Source organism: Mus musculus, chromosome 14 (assembly GCF_000001635.26).
Source record: "Mus musculus strain C57BL/6J chromosome 14, GRCm38.p6 C57BL/6J".
Taxonomy (NCBI): Eukaryota; Metazoa; Chordata; class Mammalia; order Rodentia; family Muridae; genus Mus; species Mus musculus.
Genome location: NC_000080.6, coordinates 70338055 through 70355825, shown reverse-complemented (window position 1 = coordinate 70355825; position 17771 = coordinate 70338055). Strand labels below are relative to the sequence as shown.

The window sequence follows — 17771 nt, the reverse complement described above, 5'->3', positions numbered from 1 at the left end:
CTAGGTTGTTCTCTGGCCTCCACACACTCACTCTAGCACACACACACACACACACACACACCCAGACACACAAAGAATACATGCTAAAAATAATGTTAAAGAAGGTTAGAGGGATAGCTCAGAGGCCGAGAGCACCCATGTGTCCACAACCTTCTGTGACTTGTGACTCCTGTTCCACGGAATCCCATACCCTCTTTGTCCTCTGCAGGCACTATATATATATATATATATATATATACATATATATATATATATATATATAGTACCATTATATATGTGTGTATATTACATACATGCAAGCAAAAATACTCATACACATAAATAAATCTAAAAATACCAAACATAAAACAGAGAAAGAAGAAACAAATTACCAAAAGCAGGGAGAAAGCAAAGATTATAGATTTTTGGAACATTGGTAAGATTTGTTGGCCGAGTTAGCATTCCCACTGCTAATTATTCCAGGGTCAAGCATTCTCTCAGTTGCCTGATTCACAGTTGAGGGCGCTGGCCATCATCTGAGCTTTGCCTAGCAGCCTAGGATGCTAACACATGGGTCCTTGGGTCAGATTTTGGGATCTGGGACACCATGTTTCCTCTGATCCTCTTAAATTTGTTAAGTCCTACCAGAACATAAGAAAAAAAAAAACATAGAAAATGCACCCTACCCGCCCCACCCCCCCAAAAAAAAGAAACAGAGAAACTGATAATTAATTTAAAAGTCTGGAAAAAAAAGCTGTGGACTCTTGGCCAAACCCAACACTGTTCAAAACTGACAGGAAGGATGAGGAGTCTTGGCTGTCCTGCTCATCCCCTGCCTGTCCTGTCGACTTAGTTGACTCTGGTCTGTGGCTTTCTGAGTCTTCAGCCCCACCCTCCACACTACAGGATGGATGTCTCATTTCTTTGGCTTACTCTGCAGGGCTCTTCCCCTCATCTCTCTTTCGGGAAATCTGTCTATATATGTTGGCAGGGGCTGTGACCGTGTCAGCTTCTTGTGTTCAGTTCCCTTAAATGTTGCCCAACACTGAAAATCGAGGGAGCTGCTAGCCAGTCCAACAAATATTTATAGAGAATCTGTTATGTGCAAACTGCTATGTTAGGGAGCTCAGATACAGAGTGAAATCTAGTAATCAAGGCAGGTGGTGGTCTAAGGTTAAGGATAGAAATGAAAGGCTTTGGGTCTCAGCAAGCTGGCTCAGAAGGGAAAGACACTGATGCCAAGCCTGACGACCAGGGTTTAGTCCCTGAGACCTACATGATGGAAAGAGAGAGCCAACTCCCTGCAAGTTGTCCTCTGACCTCCACACATCATGGTGCCCACGTGCATACAAACACATCCGCACACAAAATCAATCAATAGGCAGATAAGTGTAATTTTAAAAGCTAGTATTAGAAATGAAATGCTTTGAAGGCAAAAAAAAAAAATCCAAGTCCCATAAATCATATTAGTTCTGTAGATTACAAGTCAATCATGGTCACAAAATCAAGTTTAGTGGATTTGTCACAGGCCTTGAAGTCACAGAGATGTGACTGTTTTTGCTTCCTGAGTGCTGGGATGAAAGGCATGAGTCACCATGTCCAGCTCTTAGAAACTGAACCCAAAGCCTCAAGCGTGCTAGGTAAATGTTCTATACGCTCAGAACCTATTTTATGGAAAAATTGCTTGCTACATTATTTATACTGGAATTGTGGCACTATATTATTTTATTCTTCCCTTTCTTTTAATTTTACATCTATGAATGAGTTGCCTGCGTGCCTGGAAGTGCACCGTGTGCGCACAATGCCGGTGGAGACCAGGAGGAGGTCAGTACCCCCAGGAACTGGAGTTACAGAGGGTTCAAGTATTTTAAAAAAATAAATATCAAGTATTTTTAATAAATAAATAAATAAATAAATAAATAAATAAATAAATAAGGGTTTCCAAAGTCTGAAAGAGTAGATCAAATGTACTTCAGAACAATCAAGAAGCTTGCTGAGCGGAAGGGAATGGAAAGGGGAGGAGGAGGGAAAGCAAGTGATGGTGGGAAATCCAGGCTCCAGATGTCACTATGTATGGTGACCATCACTGTTGTGTCCTAGCAGGACCTAGTCGGCATGTGTCCTCTCATCAGGATGTGCCTCCTGAAGAAATGCCCGTGGGGGCGGATGCAGAGACTTAGGACCTTTTGATTTTGAGCTATGTTAATGATTAATTGAATTCCTCTTGTGTATAGCTTATCAGCTGGAGATAGCTTATCAACTCTGGGTGCCCCTGTGGACTTTGACAGTTCCACAAACAGGTGACAGTGCCACACAGATGGGTCCTGTGGTGGGGTGGCCCATCACTCCTCTTTCCCACTAGTGCTTTTGTTTGTTTGCTTATGTGCCTTGAGACAAGGTCTCTCCTAACCCAGGTTGGGCTCATACTCACTATGGAGCTGAGCTGGCCCTGAATCCTTGCTTCTCCTATTCACCACCCAAGTGGTAGCATTGGAGAACATGGGCCATCATGCCCAGCTCCCCACTCTGCCCCCTGAGCCGTCCTCAACAACTGCTTAATGCAAGCTTTAGTAGCCCTGACATCCTGTCTGGAATCCGGGGGATGAGGGTTTAAGCTCCCCGTCCTATTCAGAGCTTTGGGATGGCAGATCCTTGTCTCTAGGTGGGCTTCTTATTCTGCTTATTCCTTCTAGGGGGGGCCTGATGGGGAACCGACCTTTCCTGACAGTCCATTCCGCTTTGGAGTCTTAAGTGGGTGACATAATGTCTGAAAAACACTGTAACTTTAACCAAGGCAAATATTCAGCATTATTATAGAGTTGCAGGGGCCCGGGAGGCAATTCTGCAAGAGCTATCATTACCTCAAAATTACTCAGAAAGTAAATGAGAGGACCATCACAGGGTCTCCCTCTTACTCATTGGAGTACTGTAATTACAGAGTAAAGATAATTGAATTTCAGAAAAACAGAGTGGCCAGAAGAGTCTGAGTGGCCTCAGTAGTTTTATATCTTTTAAACTTAAGACCTTGCATACACTAGGCAAAGCATTCACTATTAATTTACAGAAAGGGTCTCAGGTAGTTCAGGCATGGTCTCAAATTCATTAAGGGGCCCAAGGCTGACTTTGAACTTGTGATACTTGTCCCCACTTCTCCAGTGCTGAATTACAGGTGAGCATTACCAGAACCGGTTGCTGGCCTCGAACTCATGGCTTTGGTGCGGTCTAAGCATACACTGAACCAAAAATCCCCCTTTTACCTTTTGAGAAAGGAGCTCACTAAATTGCCCCAGCTGGCCTTGAACTTGAGATCCTTCTGGCTCTAGAGTAGCTGAGATTATAGGTGTGCACCACCAGGATTGGCTATTACCTCACCAACCCCCAGCCCCACACTCTGGTGCTCTAGCCAGCCCGCAAGAGCAAGCTGCCATTGAGCTGAGTTCTTCCTGCCACCTGTTCTAGGGACATGGAGTTCTACTCCTATCACTTCCTTTTTGAGGGAACTTTCCCCAGCACTTAGATGCCATCTCTCTATTGAACAAATCTAGAGATACCACAGCCAGCTGGACACACTCCCTGTGCTAGAACAGAAACCCCCGCCATTCACTGGTTCCAGTGCCACTTGAGGTTCTTCCATGGGGCCCTCCCTGCCCCAGGTGACAGTTGGTTAAGCGATAGAGGAAATAATCCTAATATCCAGCTGAATAGAACAATAAGAGTTTAGTGGGTGGTTTATTTTTCTCAAGAAATTTGCATATACAAGGCTCAGTATCCAACACAATAGGCCCTTCCTACAGCGGAAGAGACTCCCTCCCAGGACAAACAAAACCTAAGGCTTGACCTCGCTCCTTAGGAATCTGATTAACTGTGAGAAAGAGGTGCGAAACTCTGAAAAAAAATGAATATGATCTTTTATTTGGATCGTTACAAGTTATTTTAATTCTTTTGGTTGGCTGGGGTAGGCAAAAAAAAAAAAAAAAAAAGCAGTTTATGAAGCGCTCCATCCTGCTTACAGAATATTTTAGAATTGGAGAAAACAGAAAAGTCTCTTAGATTCATCAACAGTGTTAAAACCACAAATGTCTACCAAGAGAGGGGCACTCTCCCTCAGGAGCGACAGGATGGAAGGTCACGCTGTGAGTTTCCCACAAAAGGGGCTAGGAAGGACAGATGGGAGGTTTCCAGAGAATAGCGGAGCCTGCAGGGCCTCCGTGAGTCAAGGATGGAATTCATCAAGGAAGGGTGGATGAAGCTAGAGAGAGCTAGGATGCGAGCCGGGGATGCACAACGCTGGAGGACCAGGTTGGCCAGGGTAACGACGCTGTTAGCTGGCGGTCCCACGTGGCAGGCCCGGGGGAGCGGGGCGGGGCAGCAGGCGGGGGCGGGCCCAGCGGTGACGCGCAGGGTATATGGCCGGGCATGCGCATGCGGCGGGGGCCGGACGTAGAGAGGGGGCGCGTGGCTGTTGGCGGGGACGCACCCACTCAGTAGCTGTGTCGCCCGCTGCCTTGGGGGGGGGGCCCTGGATAGTGAGGCTGCGTGGGCCCGACTGCCGGCTGGAGGACTTCAGGTGAGGACGGACCGGGCGCAGGCAGGATGGGAAGTCGGGCGCCTCCGGGTTAGGGGGGACACCGGGTGGGGGTTGGAGACACCGGCACGCCGAGGACCCAGAGTCTTTTCGGGAGGCCGCGCACTCCCTGAGCCCAGTCCTGGTAGCACCTGATTGCCGTGCCACGGTGGCGAGGAGAAGGAGGTCACTGCGCTGTCCCTTCAGCTGCAGGGCCCGGGATGTGTGAACCAGAGAAGGACGCCGGGGAGGTCGATAGCTGCTCAGAAAGGCTGAGATGAGCTTTCTAGAGCCCCAGGACACAGAGCGCAGAGGAAGCGGAGTAGATGGGTAGATCAGATGCTCTGCGGTGGCGGCTGCTCGGGGGCTCTGGTGTCTGGATCTTGCATCCCAGGAACCTATGTGTCCTTCTCCCTGCCCCACGCCAGACCACCCTCCGGCTGGAGAGTGATGCCCGATTCTTCTGGTTGGCTTGGGCAGGAGTGGATAACCGCAAGGGTGGCACCGCGCTGAATTCTCCCCTGACTAACGGCAGCGATGCCTCTTGGGCTCACTTAGGTTGGGACTGACCAAATTAGGTGGTCTGGTTACCGGCTGCTCCCTCTTAGAGTTTTAAAGCTATAGCTAAAGTAGCCATCAGACTCACCTTGTGATCCTGAGGTAGATTCTAAGCCGGAAAATTGCCTCTCTGGGTTGTGGGTTCAGCTTTAAGAATCTTCTGTCACCCCGGGGCCTAGATTCTAAGCTGATCTGTAGTCTAAATAGTTACATGGCTTGTGCGTTCAAGAGAACTCTCAGTTTGGTTTGGTGAGGGGTGGAGTGCTTTCCTGTGGCCTAAATGGAAGGATAGAGGCAGGAGCACTTTGGCAGGCCCCTCTTCGTGAAGTAACCTGGCTTTGGAATTGTAGCATTAGCTCTTTTTAGCCCCTGGTCATTGGGATAGATATATTTGCTGGAGGTGCTGATTTTAGGGGACGATAGAAACTGGCTCCGGAGTGACTATCTGGTCACTATTCTGGTTCAGGTTAGTACTGAGACCAGCCTGAATTGTCTATCCAAAAGATGTACAATTCCGTACTCCTTACCTATTAAAACAAATCTTCAACACTGAGGGGTTCCAACGTGCCTCCTTGGCCAAACAGCCAGAAACATGTCCAGAATCACAACTTCTGACAACTAGAATTAAAAGCCATCTAGTCCCCTTTCTATTGGTGACTTAGTTGAGCTCTTTGCTAGTGGTTCAAAGTCAGGAGGCCGTGTATGGGTCCTCTTTGTGTGACTGTTTTATCATTGTGACTAGAGACACTGAACTGACCCAGGATATGGGTTCTTCCAGAAGGACCCTGGCAGAACACTTCTTGCTGCTACACCTGGCATTCTGTGGTTCACCTGGACAGTGCAGAGGCAGAAACAGGGATTAAAGAACCCAGAAGCTGGCTAAGCAACCAACCGACTTGAGAAGTGGCAGAGCCTATGTAACTGGCCTTGCATGTAGACAAGAGGAGAGTTAGAGGCTCCTGGAGATCTATCCCGAGCTCTTTTCCAAACCCAGGGTTGATGCAAAAGGCCCAGGTCCCACGTACAGTGTTTGGTTTGTGCCCCTCAATGGCCACTGTGGTGGGTGCAGGCAGAAGGCTTACTCTGCCTTTCAGGCAGACAGTGGCAAGTGGGGAATTAAGTAGCAACACAAGAGTCTCCTTGCTGGTTGGAGTAGTTTAGAGAAGGGAGCTTGTTTGAGGTAAGGCACAGTGGCAGAGTACTCAGGGCTTTGGAGCTAGATGTCCAAACCCCAGCCCCATCACACTCCAATAGCCAGTCTGTTCTCACTGACTGGTGGAACGTTGTGGTCATGTCTGGAATGTGGCTGACGCCTCAGTAGTGCCACCATTTTTGTGGGTTAGACTGAGAGGTTTTGAGTCCCGGCTGCTCAAGTAGGCTGGATTGTAAGGACGGTGGAAACCTAGACATAAGGTAGATTGTCTCCTCCTTAGCAGGGTATAAAGTGTCCCTTGTCCTCCTGGGAGACTCCTTTTCTGTGGCTGACCAGGGGAAAAGCGCACAGACTCATTGGGCAATCTTAGAGAAGATGGGCGTTTTCCTACGGGAGTTCTACTGGAGGTTCTTCTTTCTTCTGAGACTGCTCCTCCTCAAGGCTTAGTGATGGCCAGGAAGGACCCCATGTCCTCTCCATCCCCCACCCCCACCCCTGTTTGTGTAGGATACACAATCACAGGATGGGTCCTGGTTTCAAAGACTTCTTACCTCCTTCCTCTTTTCTTCCCTGCACCCCACATGTGCTCTTCCCCGACGCCTCACAACCCTACCAGATGTATTCTCTCTATTCCATTTAATGCCAAAAGAAAGTAACACCTGCCATTTGACAGAACCACAGGCTGCCTTGTTGTCTGGAGTGGCTTTTACAATGAAAGATCCTGGACTCAGAGAGGTTAATTGATGTCCTCGAGTCACATTGCTTACTAATGACAGATTTTTTGGGGGGGAATACCAGAGAATTGCCCCCCTCCCCACACCCCTTTGGTGAATTTACTGAGAGTCCTGTCTTTTTCTTGGCACACTGGGAAAGGGGGCCAGTCACTGCTCAGCACCGCTGGAGTAGTTTGGGGAAAGCTCTTTCATTTTCCTGCAGGCTCTGGAGGAAAGAGAGGTTCAGAAAGAGCAGGGAAGGAGAAAAGGTTCATGCTACCCCCACCCCCCCCCTACACACACACCTTGGAGTTTAGGGCCTTCTCTGACTTCCAGGCTGGCGGCTGTCAGAATGCCAGGAGATAAGAAGTCCAGAGTCTGCTAACTCAGGACTGATGCCAGCCAGGGCCTCATGCTTGCCCATCACAAGGACTCCAAACCCCAACTGCCGTGGAGCCTCCAGAGAGGGCCCTTGGTTCATCCAGACCAGCTGGGAAAGCAGAGCCCCCTACTGGACCTCCCAGAAGGCCTGGCAGGTATGGCATTCACCTGTCAGAAAAGCCCCTTGCGCCTAACCATGGCAACCAGAGCTCTGCGTTCCTCAGGCCCTCTAACTTTCTACCAGAGCATGTCCAGGAGAGCCTAGAGTTTGGAGGAATGAAGTGATGCACCTAAATTTATTATGGTCGACTGCTAAGACATCCCATATTAATATGCAAAGACCCATTAAAGGTTGTCAATTAGCCAGGCGGTGGTAGCCCATGCCTTTAATCCCAGCACTTGGGAGGCAGAGGCAGGTGGATTTCTGAGTTCGAGGCCATCCTGGTCTACAAAGTGAGTTCCAGGACAGCCAGGGCTACACAGAGAAACCCTATCTGGAAAAAAAACAAAAACAAAACAAACAAACAAACAAAAAACTTGTCAATTTCAATTAAGGGGTGAAGGGTATTAATCAGAATAGTGGGTGTGAAGTACTTTTGTTATTATCTAATTATTTCATAAGATGAGGGAGGGGGAGTGTGCTCAGTGGTAGAACACTTGCCTAGTCTGTACAAGGTCTAAGTTTCATCCCTTGGTACCGCAGGGTTTGTTTGTTTGTTTGTTTGTTTTTATTGTTCTGTCTTTAAATTACATGGTTTATTTGCTCCTGCACATGTCCGTGGGCACATGCGCTTTGTGCACAAGTGAAGGCCACAGGACAACCTACTGAGTCGTCTCTCTGGTCCGATACAGAGTTTTAGGACTTTTTTTTCTCCTAAAGGCTCGAATGTGTAACTTTCAAAGGTGTGTGTGTGTGATTGGGGTGCTGAGGGGTGGCTCAGTGGATAAATGTGATGTCGGGTTCAGCATTGGAATTGGAGACCCAGGACCCACAGAGTGAAAGGAGAGGACCAACTCCCCCAAATTGTCCTTGGACTTGCGCTTGTGTGTACACAGGCACACAAATACCTGTGAAAAGATAATTTTGAAGAAGTCCTCTGTGTGTTTGTAACCATTTGGGTTCACCTTCTCCCATTACAAAGGCTAACACTTTGCCTTTGACCACATCATGGCCACTTTGGGTTAGTCCTCTGACTAGACTTGGGACTTGTCAATGAAAATCACAGCTCCTTATCACCTGTGATCCTTTGTTTGTGGGGCTGGGGTCTGAGCCCAGGGCCTTGTGTACACCGGACAGTGTTCTGCCTGTGTGTTGCGTTTCCAGCCCTCTTCATTTTCTTTGTGAAATAAATAATTTTCAGTAGGCTCTATGTATAGACGTGTGGCTCAAAGATCAGAACAGTCAAAAGCGCATTTGTTGTCCTGTTCCCCCACCATCCCTTTTTCAAATAAATGTTCTTGGGCAGTGTTCCAGATATTGCCTCCCAAGGTCCTGGCAGCTGTAGTAGTACCTGGCTATTCAGGCACCTGTGTTACAGCTGTTACTCTGTTGCAGCTATGTAGTGTTCCATTGTAAAAGTGCTGTCCGTCATCTTTTACATCTGTGTTAACCCTGGGCTTTCTGGGCTGCAATAAATGACTTTGCACACAAGCTGCACTCCCAAAGCATGTAGAATAAGTTTTATGAAGTGGAATCCCTATGCAAATAGTTAAATACAGCCTTAGCAAAAGGTTAGATGCAACCGTCTAGTTAGCGTTCATTAAAAAAAAAAAAAGGCATTTCCAAACTGTATTTAGAATCCTATTTCTTTTAGGTAACCCCTAATTTGAACTAGTAATTCTCTGGTTTACTTTTGTTACTCCGGTAGGTTATTCATTTTCATGCTTTAAATTTTTTAATTTTATGTGTATGAATGGTTTTCTTTTCCTGCACCACTCTCATGCAGTGCTCATAGAGGCCAGGAGAGGGTGTAGGGCTCCCCTGGAGCTGGACTTACTGATGGTTGAGAGCCACAAGTATAGGCTTGTTGGCGATAATATCATTCCCTATTAGGCTTCACTTTATTTACTTATTTTGACGTCTTGTTTTTTTGTTTGTTTTTAACCTTATGAGTGTGCTTGGGCAGAAGTAGTTGGAGGCCAGAGGAAGTCATTAGTTTCCCTGGAGCTGGAGGCCTTCTAAGGGCAGGGCCTCATCTCATGCCTAGAATTTATATGGAGCCTGGACTGACTTTGAACTTACAGTGATCCTCCTAAATGCTGGGATTACAGGTGCGCCACCACACCCAGCTGTTATTTTCAACTTAGGATACTGACTTTAGATGTACACAGGAGTTGTAGAAATAGATTTCCTTACTCCGGGGTCCATTTACCAAGAGCACGAAGTCAAATATTGGCACAGCATCATAAGCTTTAAGTCTTTTTAATATGTCACAGTCCCTGCACTGATACTGTTTCTCTGTGTCCAGGGTCTGATGTGTTGCCCACCTCACACTGAGTTTCTCCTTAGTGTCTCCTCCCAGCCCTGGTCTTTTTTTTTTTTTTTTTTCCCTAGGGTGTGGTCTTACATTTTGAGCAAGAGTGTTGTCTAAGAGTGGTGATTTGCTTTTTAGAGAATCATAATAAGCATTCATTGTGTGTGTGTGTGCACTCACATGGAGGGGGAGGGGTAGGGGGAGGGGGAGGGAAAGAGAGAGAGAGAGGGAGAGAGAGAACACCACAGCTTGTGGCAGTCAGAGGACAACTTCAGGGTTGTCCTGTCTTTCCACCCGTGCTTCTTTGTTTGTTTATTTGTATGTTTGTTTGTTTCTACCTCTCCCCTCGCTGCATACTCCAAGCTTGCTGTTCTGCAAGCTTCTGGAAGATTCCTCTGTCTGTGCCTCCCATCCTATCGAAGGAGTGCTAGGATTACAGATGAATGTCTTCACACATGGTATCCGAATCTTATGATAGGAGCTCTGGACTTGAACTTAGGATGTTAGGCTTGTGGGCTAGTGTTTTTACTTGCCGAGTGATCTTGTTTTGCCCCACCCCCCACTCCCCCAGTGAGTTACTCAGGGTCCCTGGGGAGGGACCATCTTGCATTTAGGCTCTTCTTTACCACAGGGAGGAGAGAGGAGGGGTAGAGCCAGGTTAGTTCTTCCTAGGAACAGGGCCTCCTGCTCTGTGGTCATCCCAGGCTGAGGCCCAGGACACTTCTACACAGAGCCATCAGTCCTTGTTCTGAGATTTAGACCCATCAGGAAACTGGACGAAGTTCCTACCTATGGTGTTTGCTGATTCCTTGATTAAACTGGTGTGTGCCACAGCTCCTCACTAGTTCCTGCCTTCCGGTTTGTCACTGCAGCCAGTGCTTTGAGACTATACAGTCCTGTTTCTCCGGGTACCATGGCCCGCCAACTGTGGCATCCATCTGCGGACCTTGTTTGCACAGTAGTTACTGTGTGTTTGCCTAATGATTCCGTTTCTGTCTTTCCTGCTGCATTTGTTAGTTGGGATTCTGCTGAAAGGGAGAACTGCCCCTCGTGTTAGATTTGATTCTGTGGGGTAGGATCTCGCGGTCATTATTCATGACTCGCCCCTCTCATTTCCTTCTATCCTCAATTGAACCAAGAGCTCCCTTGTTGGAAGCAAATGCTCTCCCGAAGAGCTGCACCTATCCCTGCCCCTTTGAAGAGTTTCCTTGTCATCCCTTGTGCTCTTTAGATAAGCCCCTGTCTTCTGCTTCCCTAGCAGTTACTTTTTTAATGTCACAAGATAATCCTTCATCTTACCACTGCCCTCCTCCACCCCTTCTTGAACTAGCCTGGTGGAGAGTCTAAAGTCTAATGTGCTAGATGTGCCATTACCCTTTTAGTAGACAAAGCAGGGAATGCATAATGATATTAACCGATATGTATGTACTTGTACCTCTGTGTATGCGGATGATTTAGAAAAATCTTGGGCAGGGTCTTATGTGGCCAAGGCTGGCCTTAACTTGCTATGTAATTGAGAATGGCCTTGAATTTCTAATTCTGCTAGGATTACAGATGTGTGGTTTACTCAGCCCTGGACTTTTTTGTTTTGTTTTGTTTTGTTTTGTTTTGTTTTTGAGACAGTTTCTCTGTGTAGCCCTGGCTGTCCTGGAACTCAAGGTATAGACCAGGCTGGCCTCGAACTCACAGAGATCTGCCTGCCTCTGCTTTGCTACTGTTGGGATTAAAGGTGTGCGCCACCACCAAAGCTAGGCCAGTTATGCTGCAAACTGAGTTATGTCCCAGCCCCTCTGTTTATATTTTAATTCATGTCTATATTAATATTGAAAGGACTGGGATCGGCACAGGACACACCACAACCAAGTTCTCAGCACAATGGAGATTTGCCCCAGAGGGACAAAGGACAGGGAATAAGAGACAAAGGACGTGGGAGAAGGGAAAAGGAACTAGGGAGAGGAAGTGATATTGTCCCTGAGGGACAAAGGACTATCTCTGCATAGGGGACAGTCTTGGCTCATAGGCAAATGGCAGTTTATATAGGTAAAGGGGGAAACCCTGTGTTGGGATGAGTTGGTTAATTTTAATTGGGCATGTTAATTAGGGTAACCAAAGGGGGCTTTTGATTTCTGGGCTTCAATACTTTGAGAGCTGGACCTTGGTAGTCAGCCTCAGTAGAAGGAAGAGGCCAAATAAGGGAATAGACCGAGGTGACTAGCTTTAGGAATGTAATCTAACAGTTTGACAAGGGGGAGAGGGGTAAAGGGCAAAACCTACTGGTGCCATGTTTGCCATGCCCGGGCCTGCTAGAGCCCTTCAAATACCTCTTATTTCAACCAAACACCATAAAGTCATCTTGTTTTTAAGCCTTTCCCCTGTTATTTATAGCTTCCTTCTTCAACAGTGAGAAACTCTGACCGTTTGTCATTATACCAACCTAAACACACACTGTGTGTGGACTGGAGATGTGACTTTATTGAGCTTCGTTTTAATTTTTTTTTTTTTTTGGTTTGGTTTTTTGAAATAGGGTTTCCTCCGTGTGGCCCTTGGCTATCCTGTAACTCTTCCTATAGACCAGGTTGGCCTCAAATACACTGAGCTCCTCCTACCTCTATCTCCCCAGTGTTAGGATTAAAGGCACATGCCACTACCGCCCGGCCCTCACTGAACTTCTTGATGATAGATTCCAGAGGTAGAAGCTGGTATCCCTGGCTAACAGGGACATTTGTACCTACAGTGTCATCGGGATATCATCCCTTCTGATTGCCCCTCTCAGCCCTCTGCTGTCTGCGCCTCATCTATCTATCTGTCTGTCTGTCTGTCTGTCTATGTATCTATCAGTTTTAAAGCTCAAAGACTGTTTTATTAGAGTTTGAGAGAAAAGCAGGCCAAGTGATGTAAAGCTGACACTTGCTGGAAGGAAGAGAATGAAGAAAGGAAGAAACTCAGGACATGTCAGCTATAGAGATTCACAGGCAGCTGCGGAAAGAGTGTGGGGAGGGTCTTCAGGAAAAGAGAACAAAACCAGCCAGAGTGTCTGGGACAAGTCTGCTTAGAGTTTTGGCTGGTATCCACAGAGGAGATAGAAATGGGAAAAGGGAGGCATACACATACTCAGACATGTATGTATGCATGTATGTATGCGTGTATGTATGCATGCATGCATGTATGTATGTGTGTATGCATGTATGTATATATGTATGTGTGTATATCCTTTTAAATTAGAACTTAGGAGAAAAATGGAAGGCTTAGCAGTGAAGACACTAAGTAACTGCTACATTTATCTTTGAAGTTTTTCTTTTTACATTGATCAACTGCTTGTATGCGCTCACACGCACACCCGTGCAGAGGTCAGAGCATAATTGGCTAGAACCAGTTCTTGCCTTCTCTTGTGGGTTCTGAGGATGCAGCTCAGGTGGTCAGGCTTGAGGCCAGTGCTCTTACCTGCTGAGCCATCTCCCCAGTCCACGTCTCTCTTCTGAGATGGGATCTCTGTTTAAAACCCAGGCTGGATTCAGTCTTACCCATCTTCCTGCCTCAGTGTCCCCTCAGTGCTGGCTTTGTAGGCAGGTGACACTGCCTGGCTTGGCATATGTCCTAAGCAATAGTCTTATTAACTTCATAGCTTCAGTAGTATTGTAACTCATAGAACATACTGTAACCTGATGTTAAAAGGCCAGAGGGGCCGCCTGCGTGAAAGCTAATCAACACCAGCCATAGTCAGAAACCACTATCCTGAGTGTCCTCTGCCCTCACTACTCTAGTAGTCATGTGCGTGATGTTGTCAGTAGGACGGGCTAATGGAGGTTCATCCAGAGTAGGGGGGAGCTCAGAGACCTGCTCAGCTTGGGGCCACCACCACCTGTGACCAGAACTTGCCATTCATACTTTTAGGAAATGGAAGTGTGTGGCAGGCACGTTAGTGCAACACTATAGGTTTGTGATCACCCATTTTGTGATTTCCCATTCCTCTTGGCCAGTCTAGCTTGCTAAGAGCCCTACAAAGCTAAAGTCGAAGTGCCAACCAAAGTTCTTTTCTGGGAGGGTGGCTTGCAAGGTTGGAAAGAAGTCGGCTCCTTGTTGATGTAGGATGGATTTTCCCTTCCTCTGGTTGCTAGCCAGGGACCACATTCAGTTCCTAGAAAACCCTCTCTCCCTATTTCCTAATATCTCTTGTTTTTGTTTCTGGGACAGGGTCTCATGTATCATAGGCAGGCCTTAAACCTTGAACTTCAGATTCTTCTTCCTTCACCACCATTGTTGGAATCACAGGCAGGTGCCACCACACAGATTGTGTTTAGGATGGAAGCCAGGGCTTTGTTTATCTTAGGCAAGCACTCTACCAGTGTAGGCACAAGGCCAGCTCCCTCTCTCCCTTTTAACTTTTGAAGCAGGGTCTCCTGTAACCCGAGCTGGCCTTGCACTCACTGTGAGGCTGTGGATGCCCTTGAACTCTTGATTCTCTTACCTCCACCTGCTACGTGCTGGCCAGGGCCTCCACCAGTCTCAGTTCCTATCTGTCAGCCACCAGCTGCAGCCTCCCTGCAGGTATGACGCAGGAGTGCCATCTCAATTACAGGTGCTGCCCACAAAGAAGGCAAGGGTCACAGGAGTCATCTTAGAACTATAAACCTGACTAAAGTGATCCCGCCTTGATGCCAACACCAAAGTATTTACCTAGAGCTCGCTTTCCTGACAGGTTGCCGGAGGTTGGTGGTTTCCAACCACCACGGTGTTCTCTGTAGTTCCTGGAGTCAGAAGGCTGAGATCAAGTGTGGGTGGGGCTCTGCTCCAACAGCTCTTCCTGTTAAAGAATCCTTCCTGATGTCTTCAGCTTCAGGTCTAGGTAGGGGTTTGGGGGTGGGAGGAGTAGTCACAGTAGGTGGGGAAGGGACCTTTGGTACTTCCTGGCTTGTGGCTACATAACACTAGCCTCTGTTTTGGTCCTTCTACCACCTTCCTTAATTCTGTGTGTGTGTATGTCCCCATCTCCTCCCCTTTTTCTGATAATGACGAGAGCCATTGGATTTAGGGCCCATCCAGATTCCAGGATGCTTTTACTCTTTTTTTTTTTTTTTTTTTTTTTTTTTTCCATTTTTTATTAGGTATTTCGCTCATTTACATCTGCAATGCTATACCAAAAGTCCCCCATAGCCACCCACCCCCTGATGCTTTTACTCTTAACATCCTTGCCTGACTTCATCAGCAGAGGCCCCACTTCTTACTCAGATCACATTCCTGAGGTTTCCCATGGAGGTGATTTGTGGGTACCATTCAGCTTATGCAGGGAGACAACCTTTGTAGAATCTGGCTCATGAACCTATGAACAAGAGGAGGGAGGAGAAAAATACTGCTCTTCAGCCCTGTGACAGAAAGCAGGCCTGGATGCTCTGGTTCAGAGCCCAACCCTAGGCTTCCTGCTACCCACCTGCCCGTTTGATGTTGCAGATCTGAGAGCCGCCCCCCCCCCCCGCCCCCATCTGACATCCCTGATCAGACGTCCCAGGTGCAGGGTGTCCCTGTAGGAAGTGCAGGGTTGGGGCTGAGGGACCACTAGAGTGTTGCAGCTCTGAGCTGTATCTCTAGACCTTCTTTATTTCTCTTGTCTATGTTACTCTGTCTCTAGACAACTAACATTTATTGAGTGGCATAGCAAGTACTATGTTTCTATTCTGTATCTCACCTTTTTGGCTACTCCGAGGGAGGGGCCATTCCAGCCTTTGCTTCTCGCTGTAAGGTAACCAAGTCCCATCGGCTTGTGTCTTGACTTAGATCCTCGAAGTTGATAATGTGGGATCCAGGGTCAGGCTGAGGTCTGTGTGACTGGGAGCACTCTTAGCTCTTATGTTTATTTAGCAATAGTTTATATGTGTATGTACGATGGGGAGTGCATTTGCCATGGCACATGTGTGGAAATCAGAGAACATTTTTCTTTTTCTGGAGGGTGATCTCTCCATTTACCCATGTAAGTGAGTTTCAGGGGTTAGACTCAGATCACCTGGCTTGTGTCCCAGGCACTTTTACCCACTGGGCCATCTTGCTGGCCCAGAGTCTTTTCTAACTCCTCACCTTTGGATGCATGTCGTTACGCGGGTTCATAGTAGCAGTCCTTTCTGCTGCACACTTAGATTGCTTTTCTTTGGTAGGTTGTGATTTGTTGTCTGTCTGGGGGTGGTACCATGGGATCGAATCTAAGGCCTTAGTAAGCAAGATCCTATCTCAAGATAAAACTTTAGAAAAGAGTGAGGTGGTCCATGCCTCTAGTCCAGGAGGCAGGTGGATCTCGGTGCGTTTGAGGTCAGCCTGGCTTACACAGTGACTTGGGGCAGGGAAGACGCTAAGGGCTGATGAGATGGCTCAGTAGGTAAACGACACCAAGCTTGATGACTTGACTTTGGCTTCCAGGTCCCTGAGCCTCAGGATGCCTGAACTCCACAAGGAGCTTTAGAAAGGAGTATATGTGCTTTAGGATAAAGAAATAATAGACACTATGCTTTAGCAATATTGGGATAACCAGCTAATTATTTAGAAAAACGAAATTAGATTTTTCTTAAGCCAAAGTAAACTCTAGGTGGATTAGAGATTAAAGTTTTTAAATGCAAGAAATTCAAATGTCTGTAACTACAGAGTACAAAGTCTTTGTTGTTGTTTCTCCCTTTTGTCAGTCTCTCCATCGACCTCTTAGCCTGAAACTTGCTGTGTAGATTGGGCTAGCCTTGACTCCATGAAGAGCTTCATGCCATCTGCTCCAAGTGCTGAGGTTGCAGATGTGTACCCCCATGCCTGGCTTAGGAAAAGTGAACCCCATGCTAGCCTTGGGCAAGGTTTTTCTAATCACGCTAGTAAAAGCAGGAACTTTAAGGGAAATTGCTTTGGCTTCTGTTTGCAAATTGTGTCTCCAGGAGCTGGAAAGATGGCCCAGGCTCAGTGATTAAAAGCACTGGCTGCTCATGCAGAGAACCCAGGTTCAATTCCCAGCACCCACGTGGCAGCTCAGAACTGCTTGCAGCTCCATTTCCCACAGATACAGTACCCTCCGTGGGTTGCTGCATAAATGTGATGCACAGGAACTCATACAAGCACACACTAATACACATGAAAAGAAATACAGGGGCTGGTGAGATAGCTCAGTGGGTAAGAGCACCCGACTGCTCTTCCGAAGGTCCAGAATTCAAATCCCAGCAACCACATGGTGGCTCACAACCACCTGTAACGAGATCTGGCACCCTCTTCTGGTGTGTCTGAAGACAGCTACAGTGTACTTACATGTAATAAATAAATAAAAAAAAAAAAAGAAAAGAAATACAGAAAAAAGAAAGACTATTATGTCACCAGTTGAGTAAAATTAAAAAGGAAGTAATTAGGAAAACATTTGACCATGTGACCAAAGGTTAATATACAATGAAGTCTTTTCTCCCCCTGGAATAGGCATTCTTTAAACATCAAGGTGATGTGTGTATGCACATGCGCATGTGTACATCCATGGGAGTGTGTGTGGGTGGTATGTGCATTCCAGTGCCTGTAGAGGCTAGCAGAGGGTGTTAGATCCCCTGGGATGGAGTTGCCAATGGTTGTGAGCCACTCAGTACAGGTGCTGGCAACCAAACACAAGTCCTGGAAAAGAGGCAAAAAAAAAAAAAAAAAAAAAAAAAAAAGCTCAGCCTCAGCAATGGACTCCTAAATAAACCACTGAGAAAAAGATGTGTGTTTCAGTACAAATGCGGAGAGGCACATAGCCGGCAACTGGGAAAATAAAAATACAACTGCTTATAAACTTGAAAAATGTTTAATCATACTGATAACCAAATAATCAAATAAAATGCAAGGCCAATGAGTGAGTGGGTGGGTGGTGGTGTAATAAACCAAGCTGGATCCCTGGAAAACACAGGGTGGGGGAGAGGACCGGCTCCCATGAACCCCGTGGCACCCAGATGCTCACACAATTATATATA

The 17771-nt window shown here is 47.0% G+C and overlaps 1 protein-coding gene across 11 annotated transcripts in view; it reads left to right on the top strand.

Moving 5' to 3' along the window:
* The first annotated feature begins 4373 nt into the window (after positions 1 to 4373).
* The window catches only part of Slc39a14 (solute carrier family 39 (zinc transporter), member 14), a 47986-nt gene continuing 34588 nt past the window's right edge, over positions 4374 to 17771 (top strand). For 3 of the 11 annotated variants that reach the window (XM_006518786.4, XM_006518787.4, XM_030247712.1), the window contains exons 1-2: positions 4440 to 4546; positions 7304 to 7503. In XM_006518786.4, coding sequence (XP_006518849.1) covers positions 7363 to 7503 — 141 coding nt within the window. In that variant the 5' untranslated portion in view covers positions 4440 to 4546; positions 7304 to 7362. Of the gene's footprint in view, positions 4547 to 7303; positions 7504 to 17771 lie in introns of those variants that run through there. The other 8 variants (NM_144808.4, NM_001135151.1, NM_001135152.1 and 5 more) reach the window with 6 other exon arrangements.